The 22509-nt window shown below is 35.5% G+C and overlaps 1 protein-coding gene, 2 long non-coding RNA genes and 6 other non-coding genes across 9 annotated transcripts; 6 read left to right on the top strand and 3 right to left on the bottom strand.

Annotated features, from left to right (window-relative positions):
- Nucleotides 1–275: 275 nt before the first annotated feature.
- LOC110914614 lies at nucleotides 276–2949 on the bottom strand. Its single transcript, XM_022159401.1, has 4 exons — nucleotides 2932–2949; nucleotides 1348–2829; nucleotides 1081–1217; nucleotides 276–615 (listed from the first exon to the last, which is right to left on the bottom strand). The coding sequence occupies exons 1-4, from the start codon at nucleotides 2947–2949 to the stop codon at nucleotides 276–278; spliced, it is 1977 nt and encodes a 658-aa protein (XP_022015093.1).
- A 997-nt stretch (nucleotides 2950–3946) lies between these two features.
- LOC110910883 lies at nucleotides 3947–5081 on the bottom strand. The gene is made up of 3 exons (XR_002576548.2): nucleotides 4945–5081; nucleotides 4339–4395; nucleotides 3947–4041 (listed from the first exon to the last, which is right to left on the bottom strand). It is a non-coding gene; the product is annotated as an uncharacterized LOC110910883 (long non-coding RNA).
- Nucleotides 5082–9450: 4369 nt separating this feature from the next.
- Nucleotides 9451–9552, top strand: LOC118489604. The gene has a single exon (XR_004887621.1). It is a non-coding gene; the product is annotated as a small nucleolar RNA Z157/R69/R10 (small nucleolar RNA).
- Nucleotides 9553–9636: 84 nt separating this feature from the next.
- On the top strand, nucleotides 9637–9722 carry LOC118489612. The gene has a single exon (XR_004887629.1). It is a non-coding gene; the product is annotated as a small nucleolar RNA R11/Z151 (small nucleolar RNA).
- A 40-nt stretch (nucleotides 9723–9762) lies between these two features.
- LOC118489615 lies at nucleotides 9763–9875 on the top strand. Its single transcript, XR_004887632.1, has one exon. It is a non-coding gene; the product is annotated as a small nucleolar RNA Z152/R70/R12 (small nucleolar RNA).
- Nucleotides 9876–9976: 101 nt separating this feature from the next.
- On the top strand, nucleotides 9977–10100 carry LOC118489628. Its single transcript, XR_004887645.1, has one exon. It is a non-coding gene; the product is annotated as a small nucleolar RNA snoR80 (small nucleolar RNA).
- A 1013-nt stretch (nucleotides 10101–11113) lies between these two features.
- Nucleotides 11114–11216, top strand: LOC118489607. Its single transcript, XR_004887624.1, has one exon. It is a non-coding gene; the product is annotated as a small nucleolar RNA Z157/R69/R10 (small nucleolar RNA).
- A 74-nt stretch (nucleotides 11217–11290) lies between these two features.
- Nucleotides 11291–11376, top strand: LOC118489609. Its single transcript, XR_004887626.1, has one exon. It is a non-coding gene; the product is annotated as a small nucleolar RNA R11/Z151 (small nucleolar RNA).
- A 3357-nt stretch (nucleotides 11377–14733) lies between these two features.
- On the bottom strand, nucleotides 14734–16231 carry LOC118489015. The gene is made up of 2 exons (XR_004885786.1): nucleotides 16116–16231; nucleotides 14734–14979 (listed from the first exon to the last, which is right to left on the bottom strand). It is a non-coding gene; the product is annotated as an uncharacterized LOC118489015 (long non-coding RNA).
- Between the last annotated feature and the right edge of the window lie 6278 nt (nucleotides 16232–22509).

Below are 22509 nucleotides of genomic sequence, written 5' to 3'. Positions count from 1 at the left end.
AGGCTTTTATGATCCGAGAAGATAGTACATTTCACCCCATAAAGGTAGTGCCTCCATATTTTCAAAGCAAACACGACTGCCGCCAATTCTAGATCATGAGTTGGGTAATTGTTTTCATGCTGCTTGAGTTGTCTTGAGGCATAAGCAATGACCTTACCTTTTTGCATTAATACGCAACCTAAACCTTGGTGGGAGGCGTCAGTATATACTACTAATTCATCCGTTCCATCCGGTAGTGTCAACACCGGAGAATTTGAGAGCTTTTCTTTTAAAGTCTAAAATGCCTTTTCTTGTTCTTCGCCCCATATAAACTTTTCATCCTTCTTTGTTAACTTCGTCATAGGAGAGGCTATCTTGGAGAAATCTTGGATAAATCTTCTGTAGTACCCAGCCAAGCCTAGAAAACTTTTTATTTCGCTTGGATTCTTCGGGGGTACCCAATTCATTACCGCATCTACCTTGGACGGATCCACATGAACACCATCCACATCGATCACATGACCCAAAAATTGTACCTCTCTAAGCCAAAAGGCACACTTTGAGAACTTTGCATATAACTTTTCCTTGCGAAGCGTCTCCAATACATCACGTAAATGGGAAGCATGCTCTGCTTCACTGCGGGAGTATATTAGAGTATCGTCGATGAAAACGATTACATACTTATCAAGCATAGGTCGGCACACCCGATTCATTAAATCCATAAACGCAGCTGGTGCGTTCGTCAGCCCAAAGGACATTACTAAAAACTCGTAATGCCCGTACCGTGTTCGAAACGCAGTTTTCGGCACATCTTCTTCCCGCACATGCAGTTGGTGATATCCCGACCGCAAATCAATTTTTGAAAACCAACTTGCCCCTTGTAGCTGGTCAAATAGGTCATCAATTCTGGGCAATGGGTATCGATTCTTCACCGTTAACTTGTTCAACTCTCGATAGTCGATGCACATTCGCATCGAACCATCTTTCTTCTTCACAAATAATACGGGTGCTCCCCATGGTGAAACACTTGGTTTAATAAAACCCTTATCGAGCAACTCCTGAAGTTGCGTCATCAATTCTTTCATTTCGGTTGGGGCCAACCGATAAGGAGCTTTAGCTACCGGTTTTGCACCCGGGATAAGCTCTATTTTGAATTCTACTTCTCGTTCAGGTGGAAGCCCTGGTAGGTCTTCCGGAAACACATCCGGATATTCATTCACCACGTTCACATCTTCAAGCTTTGGGACACCTCGATTAGTGTCAATCACATAAGATAGATAAGCTCTACCCCCGTTCCTCACATGTTTGACAGCTTTGATTATAAAACATAAATTTCGACTTGATGACCCTTTCCCCTTGAACACTTACCCGTTTCCCCCCAGAGGTTACTACATGAATGACTTTCTTTTCACATTGAATTTCAGCGTGGTTTTGGGCTAGCCAATCCATTCCTACAACTACTTTAAATTCCCCCATGTACATTGGAACAAGATCTATACTAAATTCCTCATCTTCGATTAATACCTTATAGTTTTTGCAAATATCATGCAACAAATAGCTTTTACTATCAGCAACTTCGACCTCTAAGGGTGTTAACATCTTTTCAAGCTTAAACGATGGGTGAGCTAACAATTCATTAGAAATAAACGACCTACTAGCCCCGGAATCAAATAAAACATTCATAGGCATAAAATTAACCAAGAATATACCTGAAACCACATCCGGGCTAGCTTTAGCTTCATCCGAGGTTAACTGAAACATCCTCCCGCGAGCCTTGGGGGGCTCATCCTTCTTTCCTTCTCTCTTTGCCCCTTGTTGGAGTTTCGGACATTCCGCTTTAATGTGTCCTGTTTCATTGCAATTATAACACGCCTTTGGGTTTTCGGGGCACCTATAAAATGGATGTCCCTCTCGTCCACATTTGTAGCATCCCTTCTTTCCCGACAAACATTCACCCGAATGATGCTTCCCACACGTCTTGCAAGTCGGAATTTCACTACTTGCTTTCCCCTTCTTGCTTTGGTCTTGATATCTTGCCTTTTTCGATGGGCTTGCATTGGTAGGCTTCTCCGCTACCCTTTTCTCTCCCCGTTCAACCTGTCTTTTTATCTCAATTTCTCTGTCTCTTGCCCATTCAATTAATTCATTTAACGTTGCACACTTGGAGGGATTTACAAATTCCCGATATTCAGTCTTTAACATAGCATGGTAACGTATAATCCTTTGCCTCTCAGTCCCCGCTATCTCCTCACAGAACTTCACCCTCTCAAGGAACTTGTTTGTTATCTCGTCAATCGTTTCATCCTTTTGTCTGAGACGTAAGAAGTCTTCCTGAATCTTATCAATTGCGGATTGTGGACTATAATATTTCAGAAATAACTCCTTGAATTCTTGCCATGTTAACGACTGTACTTTATCATCCCCCAATTCCTTCGAGTATGCGTCCCACCAATCTTTTGCTTGGAGTTGTAGGAGGCCCGTGGCAAACATTACTTGATCCTCCACCTCACATCTACTTCGTGTAAACACGGCTTCGGTACTTGAAATCCACCTTTGACAAGCTATCGGATCAACTTCCCCTTTGTATGGTAAGGGGTTACATGCCATGAACTCTTTGTACGTGCATCTCCGAATGCTTTTCTTCACTTGCAATTCACTAATCATTTCTTTCAATTCTTCCACCTTGGATGTTACCGAGGTATTAACTATCTCCAATACTTGTCCTTCAACTTCTTGAGCTAGTCGGGGTACACTAGCCTCTATTGCTTTCTTTACTTCTTCCACAATCATAGCTCTTATTTCATTTCGGCGTGCTTCGTCGTCCTCATTCACATTCACTATATCAGCCATCTACATATAACATTCGTTACATTCATTAGATTTCATTTCATGCTTGCCACCATTATGTTTTAACATCATTTTATCATGACACATTCCATTCATTATTCATACTTCATGCCTTGTCGTCATTGACGATTGTATCGTGTCATTCTTACTTTAGACATTCATTCATTCTTTCTGTCGTAACCAAGATAATAATACGTAGCTCTCATTCTTTCCAATACGTAAAAGAAATCACTCATGACTAAATCATACTTAAGCTTTCTTTGGAAACTCAACGTTTCCGACGATCTACATCATAGTATTCCTTCTCCCTTATACCTTGATATTACTTTTCTTAACCTTTAGGATCACATTATATCGTTCTTAATACCTTCCGTATGAATAAAACAATAAACAGAACAATATACTTTAAAAAGGGCTGAAAATGACCTCCACCGTAAGCTACGGTGGCTACCGTAGCTTACGGTGGCCCCTTTTCCTTTACGGTCCTGGGCTACTGTTTTACGGTAGCCACTTTCTCCCAGGTGCTACCGTAAGCTACGGTACCACCGTAACTTAGCTAGTGCCCAGCGTACTATTATTGATTTTTCATGTTTTTCTACCCATTTTGACCCGTATCAACCCCCAAACTGATCTGATTCATCCTATATCTTCCCACTACATCTCGTAATCATTTCATAACGTTCCGCAACTAATTATATTGTAATGCAAAATCATTTCATAACGTAATCATTTAAAACACTTACTTGCTTTGCGCCACGGATCGAACACACACTTCTCCCGAGCTTTCAGTTTGAGTTCAAGCACTTGATGCTTAAATCCCTCAAACCCAGGCTCTGATACCAACTTAAAACGCCCAAATATCTCATTCTTCCAACAACATAAAATTTCTTACAATTTTACAAAATTTTGACATGACCCGTTCGTAGTAAGTACTTTTCTCCCTGTTTTTAACAATACCAATATAATTATTACTACGATACTTTCCAACAAAGCAAAGGTTAAGACTATATAAGGTTCACCATGAACGTTTTGTACAAACTACACAAAAGTTTAGTATTCAAACTTCTTTCTAACATTAGACACTTACTAATCAACATTTACTAGACAAAAAGGTAAGTTAACCCATCAAACAACAACTTGGACCGGAAGCGCATAAGGTCGACATAACGTGTGTGTGTTCGGTCCGGGTGCGCCGCAATCAAGCAAGGGATTTACCTATCGTTCATAACAACAACATTGTTAGTTCATAATACATAGTAATTTAAAATCCTTTAATTACCTATCAGTGTTCGACCCGTTAACATGACATGTTACCTTATTAACATCCTTACTTCCATTCGAAACATCCAACTTATCACTTTCCGACCCATTCGTAATGAATCGCTACATAACATGCTTTCCAATATACTTACATCCTTTGACCCGTTATGTACATTTACAACAAATCCATAGTACCAAATACTACTATTCATAAAACTATATTTAAGGTAAATAAAGCTCATATGAACTTACCGCGATCTTGGGATGCTTGTGCCTTTGAGTGACTTGCGCCTTCTTCCTTCTTTGTGCCTATATGTCATCATCTCGTACTTTAGCTTTCTTAAACATTAATTTCACAATCCTTATAGCATGTATGGCGTTTACTAATCACATACATCATTGTCATGAGAAAGTTGCATCATCTTAACAAGTATTCATGCAAAAGCCATAACTAAACTCACTTAGGCATTTTGTCAAACACATGGTGTGCATATCACTAGATTAGCATAATGTACAAGCATTTTAAGCACAACTTCCATAGTTCACTCTTTGAGTAACATAAACATCCTACTATGTTAAAATCTATCATTCAAATCATGAGCATATAGTTCTAAATCAATTATTCATAACAATTTCATAAATCAACCATCAAATTAACATACAAAACTTCACAATTGTTAAACATTACTTGACATGCAAGTGGGTTTTGCCCTAACCTTGTTCATATTCGAATTTTAGCATCTAATGATATCTAGATCTTCCTAGCAACCATTAATCTTACTGAATTTTGTATTACATTCACGAATTACACAAAACCCACATAATCAAACATCATCAAATCACAAAAATTTGACTTACTTGAGGTCAAGAACACTTAGATAATCAAGATTCTTAGGTCATGCATTCGATTCTTCAATAATCTAGCTTTCAATTGAGGGAATTTAGTGATTTAGGGTTTTGTGAGGGAAGGAGTCCCCTCCTGGCTTCTCACGATCGCAGACCACACCAGACTTGTCTGGTTTCTCTTTTTTTGTCATGTTTTAATCCCATATTTACATATCTAGTCCCCCATCTTTTAAGCCCCATTCACTTTTCTCATTTCTAATTACTAACTTGGTAAATTAATGCATATATGGGTTTTTTTTTTATTTGTTAAATGGTACAAATCTTAATAATGTTCTAAATTTCATATTTACCCTTTCTTTTCGTCAATGTTTGTGACGAAGCATTAAAACTCATTACATACGAAATTTGGGGTGTTACATTTTAGTGGATATAGACAAAGAACATGCTGAAGATAGTGATGATAGTGACTATAATGTTGAATTAGTTGGGTTAGGAGAGTCAATTGATGATTCGGATGATCAAGATTTTGGTAAAAAAAGTGAAGAATAAACATACCTGCCAAAGAAACGTGATAAAGAATAGACAACTAACTGCAAGGTTTATAGCTAATGAGTTCCTACCATTGTTTATCTCAGTTGTTTTATATGTCAAATTATGTTAACTAGTGTATTTTTATTGGATGCAGCTGGACCTGGATCAAAAAGACAAAAAGGGGCACTAAAAGAAGAAAAAGTCAACTCAGCAGTCAACCCAACAATCAACTCAACAGTAAACCCAACAGACCACTCAAAGAGGAAATAAACAGTCAATTAAAAGAGGAAGGCCAAGAGGGAAGGGCAACAGAGAAGGCTGTACTTAGTTGGTCAAAGTTTGACTTGTGTTTGGACAATTTGATGTATTGTATCGCCTATTTTGGACAAGAATCATTTAGGCTTAATGTTATGTAGTGACTCTATGTTATGTAATGACTTAATGTTTTATGTAATGTTTGGTAAATTAATGTTATAGCTGCAGGGGTATTTTGATAATTATACAACAGTGCATATTAGTTTTTGGTGTTGCAGGGGTATTTTGGTAATTATACAGCAGTGGTATATATACAACATGGTATGTATAAGTTTTGGTTGTTGTAGGGGTATGTCTATACACACCACTGTACTTTGGCACCAAATACAATAAGGACTGAACATTTGTTATGTGTCAATACACACCACATACAAGGGACTGCATCTAAAGTGTCAATGGTCACTTCAGTAGGCTCACTGCAGTGGACTCTTTTGCACAATAATGGACTGCATATGCAACAAGGGAATTCTGGTTTTTCATTCATAAGTTCAATATGGTACAACCAAATTCAATGAATACTTCAACATGTACATCCATATGGCAATGACAAAAAACAAAGTAAACACAAATGGTTGCTTCCACATGGACTCTTTGCCACGCATTTAACTTTTCAGCATCTTGTTCTCTTCTAATAACAACTTGTTCTGCAATTGCAAATCCTCATTCTTCAACTCTTCGTAACTTACAGGACTTGAACTGCAAATTGAATGAGATTCGAATAATTTATCGAAATCTTGTTTCCACATAAAGAACTTGCAATCGGATAACTACAAACCAATATTACCACTTCAGTTTCAACAAAAAATTAAGTTCAATAGATAATTAAACAACTTACAGGCCATTGAGGGCAACCATAAAATTGATCACCATGTCGAACACTTTTTCGTCCAGCCATGCGAAAAACAGCAACAATTTCATGATGACAATACAAGTTTCCATCCAAATCAACCTTGAATATTTTAGGGGTTCGGTTCACACTCCATGAAGAATTGGAAGAGGAACTCATGTCGATTAGAACTTAGGTTGTGTATATCACTTTAACGATTCGGACATATGCTTCAGTTGGGCTTGATTCGATGAGAGAACGGTTGCTTGATGAGGAAATTAGGGTTCGTTTATCATCTGTTGTGTTATAAAGGAAGGAGATGAAAGGGCTTGACACATAATCGCCATGTAATGATGTCCAGGTAAGCAAGGTGGTGACACGTAGGATTAAAAACTAACAGAGTTGGTGATTTGTTAACAGAGTGGTGCCAGCACAAACTGAATGTCAAGTTGAAGGTGTCGGGCGTCAAAGTGTTAGTTGGGGGTGGCAAAGACTAAAGGTCGATAGTTGAGGATGATAAAATTTAATAACCCTTTAATTAATTATCACAATGGATGGTTTTTTATTAGTTATCACAATGGATGCTTTTTTGTTCAACGTAGATATCCTCAATCAATAAGAGAAAATTTGAATTCCTTATTGTGTTTATAAATTTGAAGCTTCTTTTTATTGTGTTTATAATTTGAAGCTTCTTTTATTGTGTTTATAAATTTGAAGCTTCATTTTTGTGTTTAAAAATCATCAATTTTCATAATCACCACGAGCACATCACATTATAATGTTAGTTTTGTCAATTATATTATACTTATGTCAAATTCATACTTGTCATCAAATACGTTACTATAATCTTACAACACAACAACCCACTTATAAATCGTCAACATGTATATGAATCATTATAAAAATTTGGTTGAACATGTTGTGTTCTGGTTGACCCGAATGTGTGTGTGGGGGTTGGGGTCGAAATCTTTAACACAATAATAATATGGGTCGGGGTTAGGTTGCACATATCAACCTGCGACACGTCAACCAGCCAACCCGACACAAGTACCCTGGATCCCACCAACACCGTCACCTTATTTTTACCCTAAACTACTCTAGTAGGTGGCAACACTACCCTAAATCACGGATCCACCCTTTTACTTTATTCTCTTTCTCTATCCTAATATGTAACTACCACCCAAATGGCTAAATTCACAACCTGATTTGAGTACACAAATAGGCAGCGGCGATGTACCCGATTTAGGTACCCTACATGAAAGTATGGGTGCACAAAAAACCAGACCCTAGAATAAAACTCAGAACCAATTATTTTTGTACTCTGGGTATTTTATACACGTAACCAAACCCGACCCTACCCGTAGGGTACGGATATAGTATACATTTTGAGCTCAATACATGTATCCGAAACCGTACCTGGTTTATACACAAAAATACCCGTAACCGGTTGTATCCTATGCCCGAACCCGATACCAGTTTTTTTTAATACCTGATATAACCGTTATAAGGTATATTTTTATGTTTACTTTACAACGGTTATATTTAAGTTTTCCAAAAATGCATATTATAAAGCAAATAATTTGTACTTGAGTGAATGTTTGTATTTGTAATTTATTTTAATTATTTTTACAAATTACAAACCAAATTTATTTTGTATCTAATCTAATCTAACTTATAATAAAAGACTCCAAATAATGACACATGTCATTCTCTCCTTCAACCTCATAAATTTTATTTATATTTATTTAATAAAATTCTTTTAATATTAATATTAATTAATAACCAATATATAGATATTACTTATTTTTATCCTTATCTTTATCTAAAATTAATAAATAATTTTAATTCTGCAATTTAGACCCTTTGTTTTTTTAATTTTAACCCAAAGTTTTTCAACTTTTGCAATTTAATCCCAACTTTTTTTTATTTTCAATTTTGGTCCACTATACTTTTCTTCTTTCCCAAGTTTTTCCGTTTCGTTCTAAATTTTGTAAGTTAACGCACCACAAGGCAACATGCGTGTGAGGTTCAATATTTTTTCGTATATTTTTTTCCCGTTTGACTAGCCCATCGCGTCACATCTATTTTTCTGCGTTTGACAAGTTCGTCCAACACGCGGGTCTGGATGGACTTAGTTATTTTTTTCTATGGTTTACGTTTCGGTTTAATTTCTAAGCAACGAGCGTGCATGATTCAAAGATTTTACGTCTGTTTTTCGCTTCGCGTTATTTTTTTTCCCGTTTTTATTTATTTTGTTTTTTAGGAGCTTTTCCAGTGTTGGTGGTCGCTGACAATGGTATAGTATTGCTACTAATTAACACAGTTTTATTACAACATTTGCAACGCAGGGGCTTAATACTAGTGTAAAGTAATAAATAAATAAAAACTTATTTTGTTAAAACCGGGTATTGATACCTAAACCCATACCCGGTTATACATGAAGCCAATCATACCCAACGTACACAGGGTATGACTTTTCTTCTCAATATCCGTACCGGAACTCTACCCGGTTTCTCTCGGTATTTCATTTTTCAATACATAATCATACTTGAAACCGGATCCGTACTCCAGGCATTAGAAAACCCCCCTCCCTTAAAATTTTAAAATTAGATTAAAGAAAGGCCTGAATGTGTATCCTTAAAAGCCCAGACAATACTGGGTTACACAAGCCCATATATCCCAAACCCTAATCAGGTTCACCTATGGCACACTCAATCGCCATAAATAAACATAGCGATCTTCTCTTCTTCCATCATTCGTCGTTCTTCACTATTGGCTGGACACATTACCATCACTGGTAACTTCATTTTTTATTTTCTGTATTCAATTCGTTTTTGAAATTGTTTATTTGTGCGATGATGAAGCAATATTGTGGACTAGAGTTTCTGATGTTGGGCTCTTCTTCCCAATTCCTTTGACGACAAACCCTTGGCTGTCTGAGCACCAATTATTAATCGTTATTTTTCTCCAAGTTTTCTTAATTTTTGGAAAATATTTTCACTCAAATTTTATTATTTTGTGAATTAGGTTAAGAGTTAATGATGAGAAACATAAATATCTTAGCGGATTTCAGTAAGATTTTTAATCAATGATCTGATTGTTACACACACTGAAGCTCTTAATTTTTTTTTATATGAAATGGGATGTAAATAATAATAATAGCAGTGATGAGGTAAAACACATGAGGATGTGTTAAGGGAAGTGGACAAGACGATTAAAACCGTTTTGCCGTGATCCCCATTTTAAACGACTTCTCCTTCCACTGAGCTTTTTTTTTATTTTCATTCCAACTCTTATTCAAAATTACATTTTTTTGTGTAATTTGTTTTACATATATATGTATATATTTGAAGAGATATTTTGCGTCCATTTACCAATTCTGGAGGATAAGTTGGTTCCTCACGGTGTAATGGCTCGGACGCCAAATTAACAATTGTGGCCATCCTGATCAATGGCTTCTCAATACCATTGCATCCTGGAAACACCTCATACATTTTATTCTTTGTTAACATCCAACTATTTTAAACCTAGAATTTTATTTTAAGAAACGCTTTGTGTTTTATTTAGACTCTTTTCTACTTGATATGAACCTGAGTTTGATTTGTAAGAAAATATAATGGGTTAGTGATCTGCTAGACTGGAATTGCTGGTCAGACTCAATTTGCTGCTTAGATGATTTCGAGTAATAGTGAAACTGTAACAAAGCAAAATGATTATCAAACAATTTGAGGATGCTGAAAGTAGTAGAGAAGGAGAAAGCATATCTCATAAGGATGATGATAAGTATGTTTTTAAGTTATTATTATTGTTTACCATTTTTCTAGTGCGAAACAAGATAATGCAGTTGTGATATTGGCAGTTCTGCTGGTGGTACGATGATACTTCAGTGGTCCGTTAGTAATTCAAATTTGCTGCTCAAAAAAAAATATTTTGGGTGCAAAGTCGTTGGGTGCTCTCTAGTTGTTTGACCAGGGAGCTAAGGGTACTCGGCTTAGACAGGGAGAGAAATTAGTTTTTGCAAATATGAATATAAGTCAAATAATATTAAGTCAAATTCAGCTCAGTTTATGAAATTTGTCTCTGCAGCTACTAAGGAAATTAGGGTGTTAGGAGTGGGGGGCGGAAAACCCAATTCACCGATTCGGTGAGTAGTGGCAAACCAATGCCAAAGAAGTTTACCGATCAAACCTTCACCAATTCGGTGAGTGCTGGCCGACGTGGGGAAGGGAGGAAGGAGAGAGAGAGAGGGTAGTGTGGGGTGGAGTCCATTCCAATCTCAACCAATCACAATTTTTTTTAAAGTTAACACTTTACCAAATGTCTAAACCATTGCCAACACTTTTCCACCAAAGTTTAAATATTCTTCACTGATTGACGTGGCGCACTCTGATTGGTTGATTTTTTAGTTTGCCACTCTCAAGTGTTTAACCACTCGTAACACCCTTAGAGATCTTGTTTTACAACCATGGTAATAATGTATTATTTAATTTGAACACATGTACATTGTTAGTTAGTGCAGTGATGAAGCATATATTGTGGACTAGAGTTTCTGATGTTGGGCTCTTCTTCCCATTTCCTTTGACGACAAACCCTTGGCTGTCTGAGCACTATAATTTCATCTTATTCATAAGTTTTCCACTGATTTTTTAAAACTCAGAGTTTATTCTTTTTATAAAATTAGGTTAAGAGCTAATGATGAGAAACATAATTATCTTAGCGGATTTCAGTGAGATGTTTAATCAATGATCTGATTGTTACACACACTGAAGCTCTTAGTTTTTGTTAAATGTGATGTTAATAATAACGCTAGAGGGTATGGTGACATCCCATCCTTGGAGGACCATTCGTCACGTAGGAGCCACGTCATAGTCCTCCCAAGGATGCTCCATCACCCAAAACTAGAGGGTATGGGACGATGGTTCTAGTCATAGTCCTCCCCACCACTTTTATGTTTTTTTATTTTTTTTAATCTTCTACTTTTTTTTAACATTTAACAAATAAACTAACAAAATATTTTCATTAATATTAAAAAACATTACATAAACTTAAAAAAAAAATAAAAAAAACATAAGCTTAAAAAAAAGATAAACTAAAAAAAAAGATAAACTTAAAAAAAAAGATAAACTTAAATCCTAATTTATTAAAATAAGCTACTAGTCTTCGTCTTCCATGTCGTGGTTGGGTTCGTTTTGAGCGTTGTTCCAAATGTACTCCACCAAGTCCGCTTGTAGGTTATGATGTGTGTACTCGTTACGTAGAGCGAACATGTTCAAAACTTGTTGTTCCCCATTAACTAGAACAGAATTTCCAGTAGACGCGTTTTCATCGTACTTGTATATCGCTCTACATTCGTCTTCAATGACCATGTTATGAAGGATGATACAAGCGTACATAATGTTTCGTAACCGCTTTGGTGTAACCGAACGTGCTGGATGTTCAATGATTTGCCATTTTTTTATAGAACACCAAAAGCCCGTTCAATAACTTTCCTCGCACCCTCTTGAAACTTCGCAAACTTTTTTCTTTTATCGTCCGTCGGGTACGGAATAGTTTTAACAATTGTCAAGTATGTTGGGTATATCCCATCGGCTAGGTAGTAACCTCGCCTGTATTCCACGCCCGAAACCGTAAAGCTTGTGTCTGGACCTGTACCCGCCACTACATCATCAAATATCTGTGACTGGTATACGATGTTAAGGTCGTTGAGCGAACCAGGTAGACCAAAAAAAGCATGCCAGATCCAGAGATCCTGTGACGCAACAGCCTCTAGAATAATAGTCGGATGTTCATGATCTCCCCTAGTATACTGACCTTGCTAGGAAACTGGGCAGTTCTGCCACGGCCAGTGCATGCAATCAATGCTCCCTAGCATTGCTGGGAAACCACGTCTCTGTTCGTGTGCTTGATATAACTTTTGAACGTCGTTTGCGTTCGGCTTCCGTAGGTATCGCTTGCTATACAATTTGATAACCCATTGACAAAACTTGTGCAAACATAGACGTACGGTTCTTTCAGACATCCTTATATATTTCGCCTAACGCATCGGGTGCGAAACCGTATGCCAGTTGTCGAATGGTCAACGTACATTTTTGTAAATTACTGAAACCCTTTTGCCCCCTAACGTCGTTTTGCAGTGTAAAAAACGGATCAGACTGGGCCATGTCGCCTGCAATACGTAAAAATAGTGGACGACTCATGCGAAACCGACGTCGAAAAATATCGGCTGGGTACACGGGTTCGTCGGCAAAATAATCGGCTACTAGTTCAGCGTGGGCGGCTATAAATTTAAAACGATACATAAATGAAATTAATTATAAAATACATTTTCAAATCTATATAAAACATAACGAAAAAGAAATACTAAAATACCTTCTTGGTCTTGTTTTAATTTTGGTCGTCTAGTTAGCCTTTGGGACGACGCTTCATCACCCGCCATGATGACCTGAGCCGCGTTCATAACCATTTTATGCATAATAGCATCCTCTTCCGAAGTTGAAGAATACCACGTAGACGAAGATGATGAAGAAATGGAAGAAACTGAAGAAATGGAAGAAGGTGGAGACATGATAATTTTTTAGAGGTAGATGGGATGGTAGCGGGTAAAAAATGGTATAAAAATAGACGAGTTTTTATAAAAAGGGTAGAGGGGTTATAAAATGTGAGAGAGATATGAGGTTGTAGTAGGTGAAAAGTTGTGAAAAAATGGGTAAAAGATATGAGGATGAGTATGTTTTTAAGTTATTTATTAGAACATTCACATCCATTCCATCAACTTTAACCCTATATTCTAACTAAAAATCACTACTTTTTAAAATTTACCTTTCATTTTGAAAAACCCTTCACATCCTATCCTTTATTTTTATCTCTATATTCTTTTTTTATTAATTCTTTCTATTTCTTTCATTTACAATCTTAATCACTTACTATTTTGTGTCATTATAGAGGGTTAAATGGTTGTGCAGAAGTGTTGGAAAGGAGTATTGTGAAGAATTTGTTTGTTGGGGGAACCACATGTGGTTTTGAGTCAGATTTATATGAGCTAGGGGGGTTTGATGAGGTGGAAAAGGAGGCTGAAGAAGGGTTGATAAAATATTGAAGAAACAGTTATCCCGGTAGTTATATGGCAACCTTGTGTAATATTGAATAAGCATAGTTTTACTACACTAGGGGATATATTGTTATCAAGATATGTGCTGTAGATTGAAGAATTGACAATAACTTGCTTTATTTGTTCTTTTTAAGCTTTCTCACTTACAAAAATCATAAACATTCAACATATATTGGCTTACTGAATATGATCCGTCAAGAAAAGCGTGTGATCAAGTTATCTTTGTAAGTTACTAGGTTATAACCCGGAAATTTTCTGGGTAGGAAAATTTAATTTACAACAAATAAAAGTAAAAAAATAACACTTTGAACATCTAAAGTATCATTTTTCCCTTTTCTCCGCCATAATTTTTTAATTGGGTTTCTTAAACTTTTCTTGTTGTAAAGAACCATAAAAACAAACAAAAGCAAGAATGTAAAGTACACACCTACATTTAGAGCATTTACATTGGAGTCTCTATTCTCTATATCATATAGAGAAAATAAGAGAGGAAACAACAAAAATACCATCATATTTGAATCTCTATAATAGAAAAAAAAATATACCATGTAGTTGTGAATCTTTATAACCCGGGAACTTCCCGGGCAGAAAAAATCAATTTATAATCTAATTATGTCATTAAATAAATTAAAAGACATGTTTTCAAACGTTATTAAGTGTTTAAATAAATAAGTTAATATTTGGTGTCGATACTATGCGGTACCAATGTATCATATTAAAGACATGTTTTCAAAGGTTATTTGCCGTAAAATAACAATTTTTCCATGGGGCGCCTCCTTCCTTTTCTTTACATGTGCACCCCTATGATATGCGATACGGTACCGGTTAAGCCAAAGCAATTATGAAGAAATGAGTTGAGCCAAACCACTTTTTTTTTACCATAATCCAAAGAAATAAAGGCACTTACGTTTTTACCTTTTTTAACCGAAACCTAATTACCAAACCTGACCCAATGCTAACTAAACCGAGTGTTTAACACAATTTTACATGAAGCCACACATGACCTAAGTAACCTAAGTAAAAACATAACAAAAACTTTCCATATCAAACGTACATGAAGCCACACATGACCTAAGTAAAAACACAACTAAAACTATCCACAACAAACAAAATAGAAATACAAAAATAAAAACTAAATATAAACATCTCAAAAAAACATAAGACAATCTTCATTCTTCAATCTTTTCCAGGTACCCATCCTTCTCTGATTAGCATTCATCCAAACTAACATCTTTCAAAACATCAAACTTCAGCCAAATTTATCTTCCTAAAAAGCCACCACAAACCTTGATTAATCTCAAAACATTAAAACATTAATAATAGTAATTAATACTTATAATCTCGCAAATTTACCAATTTCATAGGCTTGGTTTCTAAGTTAGTTACTTGTTTATACCTTCATTGGAATTAGTACTTCGATTTAAGCAAATTCATGAAATAACCTGTAGATAAATTAAAGAAGACATAGTAAACGACTCCGTAAACTAAACTACTTAAAGAAAAAACATGTAACATAAAAAACATTTGCGGGTGTCGATTTGCTTTTCCCATTCATCTCCATTGATAACTTTAATAACGATTTTGAACTTCACGATTGTATTGTAGATGAGATAAATTTAAAATTCACTAAAGTTCTAAATCAATTGAACAAACGTATGGACAAACAATTATAATAAATGATGTTTGTTCACATAGTAAACGACACTAACAAAATAAAAGAGCAATTAAAAAGTGTTAAAAAGATATCCAACCCAACTTGAACCAATTTGATTCGACCCATAGTAAAATATGACCCATTTTGACATAAACACATTTTGTCTTGTTTCCTAAGCCACCCACAACCTACTTATCTAGCCACCTCTATAAAAGATTAATCGATTAGAACTTGATCTATAAAACTTGAGTTGGTTTGCTTTGATCATAGTAGATCACCCACATACCACAACCATGGCTCAATCAGTGGGTTGGAGATTTTAAATAAGTTAAAAAACTTACTTTTTATCAGCAAAGAAACAAATTTATTTCTCCAACAAAGCCATGATGAGTAGGATTCTAAACATGGAGAAGAAAGAAAACAACCACCACTATGAGAACCTCTGACAACGAACAATTAACGAAAACACACCAAACCTAAACATAAACAAAAGTAAAACAACTAACCAAATTAAAGATGAGCATTTGGTACCGAGTACCGTTACCAAACCGAACTTTTTCGATACTGGTACCCATTTTTTCATTTTTCGGTACCAGTATTTTGATTGATTTACCTGTAAATACCGGTACCGAACCGGTTATATTCACAACCCCACCCATTTTTTCGGTTTTCTGTACCAGCACCAGTATTTGCTCATCCCTGAACCAAATAACATCCATGTAAAACTACCACATTATGGAGACTTAAACCTGTATTGTCGATCTTTTTACAGCCCACCAAAAAGTCGTCTCATTTTTATGTGTAGTGTGTACAGATCTAAACAGGACACAAACCTAACATGATATAAATAGTTTAGGGATGGGGCTCAACAAATTTGGGTTATAAACAGGTTCGAACACGGTTGACGTGGTCAACCTATACAAAATTAAGATTAGAAAACAAATATTCTATGAACCCACCAACTTTAAAACAACACCAATTGGAACCCTAATCATAAAAATGTCGTTTGCCCCTATCATATCACATCTAGTTATTTATAATCAGACATACCCAAATCAGCCCGTTCATAAGTATAGCGGTATACTCTAAGCTGCACCTCTAATGAAGGTTTTCAAATATATAGAGAACTATTGTAACAATATTGTATTTTTGAACATAATTAAGGTATTTAATATTTAAAAGAACTAAAAAAGACAAAAAAATGTTTAGGGTATTAACCTGACCCGTTACCCAACTTGCCTAACCCCGCCATCCAGTTAAATTTAGGCAAGAATGATATACATACCCCTGAGCACAGATGGTGGTTTGTAGAACTCATGCCCTTTTATATTGACATGAAATAAAATTCATATTTAAGGACCTTGCAGCAAGATCTGCAGCTCCAGAAGCCGTCTGGTAGGGCTTGAACTATAGCTAAATGAAACCTACAACAGAAGAATCGAGTTTAAAAAAGTAACATGGACCTACAAAAGGTTATTAAGAATACCTGAACGTTAAGATAACTTTGAACCAACTCCATTGTTGAATAGGTTGCTGACATGTAATTATTTGAACATTTTTCGTAGGATCTGAAGCACCAAAAAATGATTCCAAGAGTCGACGTTCATGGCTTCTATTTCTCGTCTCTCTCTACATCATGAAGCACTCTCAAAACCAAACATAGGTTATAAGTTGAACAATTGCAAGTCTCTTAATTCCATGATGTATTAAATGAAAAGAAATAATGAACCTGTATAAACCCAATAGCTTTCTTAGGCCATGAGTCTGCAATCAAATCAAATCAAAGATATGAATAGTATATTTATATTCCCCTAAAGATAAACAGAGCATCTATCCTATATATGCATTTCATTGTTTCCAGTCACTCAAAATCCATATAACAAAAACAATCAAGTAAATAACAACACAACAACAATGTAACTGAATCAAACTTTTCTACCAAATCGACGAATTTAAAAAAATTACTGAACAAAAACATGACAAAAAAAGTTTAAAAAATTAATAAATAATCTCAAACATGTGATATATACTTACCAATGTGTAACGGAAAAGGTGGGGTTTAGAGATGTGGCTTCAACGCCCAAATCAGCGACCGCCCAGATCAGCGAAACCAACACACCACGCACTAACTTACTGTTCATTCAACGAATACTTAACATATATAGTTAGGGTTTAATTGATAATGGTATGGGACAAACAAACAAATAAACTTAAATAACGTTGTGTTAGTGGAATTCAAATTAACATATACACACAAACTTATACAGTTAGGATTTCTGATATTAACAATAATCCTCAAAATTGAGAAACATCTGTTAAAAAACACATGAAAATATATGAAATTTATGTAAAACATATACAATAAGAGGAAATGAAGTAAGAAGATGGATTGAAAAAAATACGGATCGATTCAATTTTTACAGTAAATAAACAATATAATCTATAACGGAACATTAAAAGAACTTTACCGGGTCAATACTCTTTCCAAAAACTCGCAAGGAAATAGAAGAGAGGACAATCAGAAAGCATCAGCGTCTTCTAAACCCTAAAGCACCATCATGGTCGGCATATCAAACCACCATCGCTTGAATCCAACTATGTTACCTCTGATTGCCACAACGAAGAATGAAAGCGACGATGAAGTTTTCTGTTAGGGTTTACAGGGAGAATAGGAGAAAAAGTCGTCTCTGTGGCTTTTATATATATCCAAAAACATGGGTATGGGATGACCCGAACAAAAACGGATCCCGCGTGGATTTAAGATTTTGTCTATTTAGAATGATTCCCTCCCAAAATCAACCTCCACTAAATCAATGGATGCCACATAAGCAAAATGGCTCCACCATTCAAAGACAAATGGCCCAAATCATCTCATTTATTAATATATATAAATAAGTTGCATACTTAAGACTTTTCACATACAAAGAATCTAAGATGGAGATGCTGACAACCCCTTTTGCCTATCATCCACTGCTGCCGCCAACAAACAACTGCATTGGCCACCACTCGCCACCCTCATCGCCCCTTGAAATATATCATTTTGGGAAACTAGATGCAAACATAAAAAGAACAATAACAACAGATGTAACCTTAGTGGAACAACAACTGTTATAAACACCAAAAAGACAGCGTTCTGCATCGTTTTTCAACACTGCACGCAACAGTGTTTCTGTAGGTTTTTGGATCGGTTATTACCGGTTTTTCAGCAAAAAAGGAGTGTTTATTTAAGCAAAAATACGCTACAAAAGTGCGGTTTTTCAGCAATAAAACGCTAAAAAACTGCATGTTATATATGTAAATGGTTTGAATTTTGAATATGGAGCCAGGATTTTGAATTTTGAATATGGGCAGAGGTTTTGATCACAGTGGTTTTAAGTGTGTATAGTGTGAGATTAAATATATAATTGTTATAATATTTAATCTTGTAGCCATTATAATCATTTATATTATATAGATCAAAATATATTAATAACCTATTAATAATTAGTTGGTAATTGTTAATGGACCATATTAACTAATTATGTTTCCTCTTGCGTGTATATATAAGGAGATTATTAGAGAGTTTAAGGGTTAGACAATTACACAAACCCTAATAACACATAACATCATATATTCGGCTCTCTCTCCCAACCGAGTCCTTCCCTTGTTTCGGTTTCATCACCATCATAGCATTACACCCTAGGGAGGAACCAGATCATCCTAACAAGTATGTCAAACTCAATGGCTGCATCTCTGACTGGATTTTCTGCTGGCCTGTCTGCTGTAACAGGTAAGTTATTCATGTTTTCCATTATATTTAAACAGAACTGATCAACATGTGGTATCAGAGCATATGTTGATAAATCAGTTCTATTTTTGTATCCTTTATTCTGGGATTAAAATCTGGAAAACATAAGTTTTTTAAAGCCTTATAAAATCACGGCTGGTTTCGAGTACCATTGTGCCGAAATCACTGTTTTCGGAAGATGTTGTTTAATATATTGACTCGAAATCGTAATGAGTAAATTAATGTCCGAAATCTGTTAACAAAAGTCTTAAAATTCAGGTTTCGGATCCCAGAATTATGTCTTAATTTTTAGGGTTCATCACATGTTCTAAGAAAAACACGAAAATTCCTTAAGTTTTGGAATATAATTTGGATTAGTGGGTGTTTTTTTTACTACTTTGATCTGAATTTTATCTCTTAAAATTTTTGAAAACTGTTAAAAGATAATCAGACTATAATTTTCGAAATCTTTAATAAGTTTAGATCAACAATAAAACAGGAAACACTATCCTACAATCCCTAAAATTTCGAGTTTTCAGTTATTTTCACAATGACAGCTGTTAACAGTAGGTACGCGATCATCCTTAACGAGTCGAGACCACAATTTCGACTCGAGACCACAAGGTTTCGACTCGAAATCATAAAGGGTTCTCAAATCTTTACAACTCCAGACCATAAGGTTGCGACTCAAGACCATAAGGTTGCGACTCGAGACCATAAATGTCACACCCCGATATTTCCACGTACTACCGGTGGGCCCGGTGGGGAGTATCGCGACGTAGTTGATATCATCATAGTCAAATAATCACAATTTAATGCACAGCAGAAGTCAAAAGTAAATATATTACAAACCGATTCAAAAGTAACATCAATATTACAAACAGTCTGTGAGATGGATCCACAGGCGGATCTTAAAACAGAAAGGTAAACACGGTTCAACAGACTTTAGACGTCTAGAACTTGCAAGATTCCCTATTAACGCCCTGAGCTCCCAGCCAATTATGTACAATACCTGTCACTTAATCTTTTTGGAAAATACGTCAGTTTACACTGGTAAATACAATTAACTGACTGTTTTGAAAATGTTTTAAGAAAATTGATTTGAATGCACAAGGCACAAATATCCTTTTATAACTTGGGACAATTATATAAAATAATCTTGTATACAGAATTACATGTTCGTTATACATTCAGGGCCCGATGTTAGAAACCGAGTCAAGATTAACAGACACACCACAAGTATAGGCCCACAAGAGAGTGAGATACCGTTTTCCTTATGCAACTGTCAGGTGTATGCCTACACCCCGTGCTTAAGACGTGGCCATTTCTTTATAATGATGCCAAGGATATCCGGGACATGGTCATTAACCCCCAAAGGCTTTTATTTCAAACAAGAGAGATTAAAACGGGTTACCTCAATAATTTAATCACAATCCGATTAAACATTCAATACCCGACCAAGCGGTATTATTATTATATCGTATCCCAAGCCCGTATAGGGAAAATAAGTTAAGAGTATTTACCTGAGCTAAAATGTAATTTTATTCTCAGCCGTATATTCAAATCAGCAAGCACAAGTACCTCTACTGGGGCTCTCAATCTGGAACGAAGGTTTTATTAACCTATTAGATTCCTAACGGGTCTTATTTAAGTTGTAACTTAGACCGGTTAGTATTAAGGAAAGATTTACGGTTCAAAACGCAAGATTAAGCGAGGACCAGATTAGAATGTGTTTCAGACCCGACAAGTACGGAGACTTGTATAATATGGGTAAACTAAACACACTCTGAATTTTGAAGTGAAAATGATAAGGTTTGATCCGTTTTGGTTAATTCATGTAAACTAGTTACATAAACCGTACCGAATGCGTAAAATGCGTAACGGGTAACCAAATGAGTCATGAACATGTTTCACAAGTTAATATGCCTTAAATATGTTGTGATATCAGTATGATACCTTCCATTATGCCCAAAACGACTTTAAAATCAATTTAAGCCCAGTAGGGTATTTTGGTCATTTTTAAGATTATAAAAGAGGTTAAATAATAATCTGAGGTTCTGGTCTAAAATGATCAGTAAAAATATTTATTTTAGTAAGTTATATCAGTAATATATCTCACATATGTGAAATTTATAATTTCTGGCCAAACTATGAACCGTAGGGGCATTTTGGTCATTTCACATATGCTTTAAGGGTTAATTTTAGAAATTCTGAGTTCAAAACTTTTATTTACTGTTAAAGTATAAAAATTTATTCATAACATCAGTAGGTAACAAGCTTTAGGTGCCAAATATGGTTTTAAACCATACTATGCGCCTAAATCGCATAAAAGTCGGTATTTGACGATATTCGGGTTGATTAAGGAAATCTGAGATTTTGATCAGCCTTTGCCATTTAAAATAACTTATTTAATATATAAAATTAGTAGAAAAAGGTTTGGTATGTAAAGGATGTGTAAAACTCATTTTATTAGCGAAAAGGGCATTATCGTCAATTACCGAGTCTATGCGAGAACCCTATGTTATGATCAGTTTAAAAATAAATAAAAATCTTCAAAAATCCCAAAATATTATATTACATCAGTGGGAAAAAGGTTTGGTGTCAAAATTTGGGTTTAAATAGGCTTGATGTCGAAAATGCCGTTTAATTAATAAAAAGCTTTCTATTTACGATATCGAGCATAACTCTCATTTTAGACCACGAACTGATGTGAAATTTTAAGGACATGTTTATAAAAAGACTAGACATGTTCAATTAATATTTACCAAGTTATTAAAGTGACAAAACTGATTTTATTGCCTTTACATCATTAGTTATGAATTTTGTTTAAAAATGACTCGTTTAACTTTTATTTTAATTACTTTGACCCGACAATTAACTAAGCAAACGTGGTAATTAGGAGGTGCCCTTTTGAGGGTTTAATACCTACCTAATTATGATCACGTAGCCATGTTCGTTGCGAACAATGGCTTGACCGTTTAAAAGTCAAAGCGTTTATCGAAAACGCTTGACTTTTCGGCTAGAAACGCCAAATAAAACAAACTAGTCACGAAAGAACAGTTACGAAGGGTCCAATGGACTGAAGGAGGTTCTCAAGAATTTCTAGACCCTCTTAGAATCAGAAGCATAGCAGATTCGCAAAGATGTTGTGAGATGAACAATGAAACCCACCTCCTATTTATAGTTTTCGGGATCTCGTAGGATCGTGACAAGTGTCGGGAAGTATAATCAGATCATAACATGTGTAAAGTGGTTTTATAAAACAGGTAGCAAGCCCCTAGATTGATATTTGTGAGTATGGAAACTAGTTTTAACAAAAACCGGCAACAAAAACAGGTTTTCTGCATTTGATCTGTTCATGGGGCCCGCGTAGGATA

Source organism: Helianthus annuus, chromosome 17, assembly GCF_002127325.2.
Source record: "Helianthus annuus cultivar XRQ/B chromosome 17, HanXRQr2.0-SUNRISE, whole genome shotgun sequence".
Lineage (NCBI taxonomy): Eukaryota > Viridiplantae > Streptophyta > Magnoliopsida > Asterales > Asteraceae > Helianthus > Helianthus annuus.
Note: the sequence above shows the minus strand (reverse complement) of the source record. Positions and strands in the feature narration are given on the sequence as shown.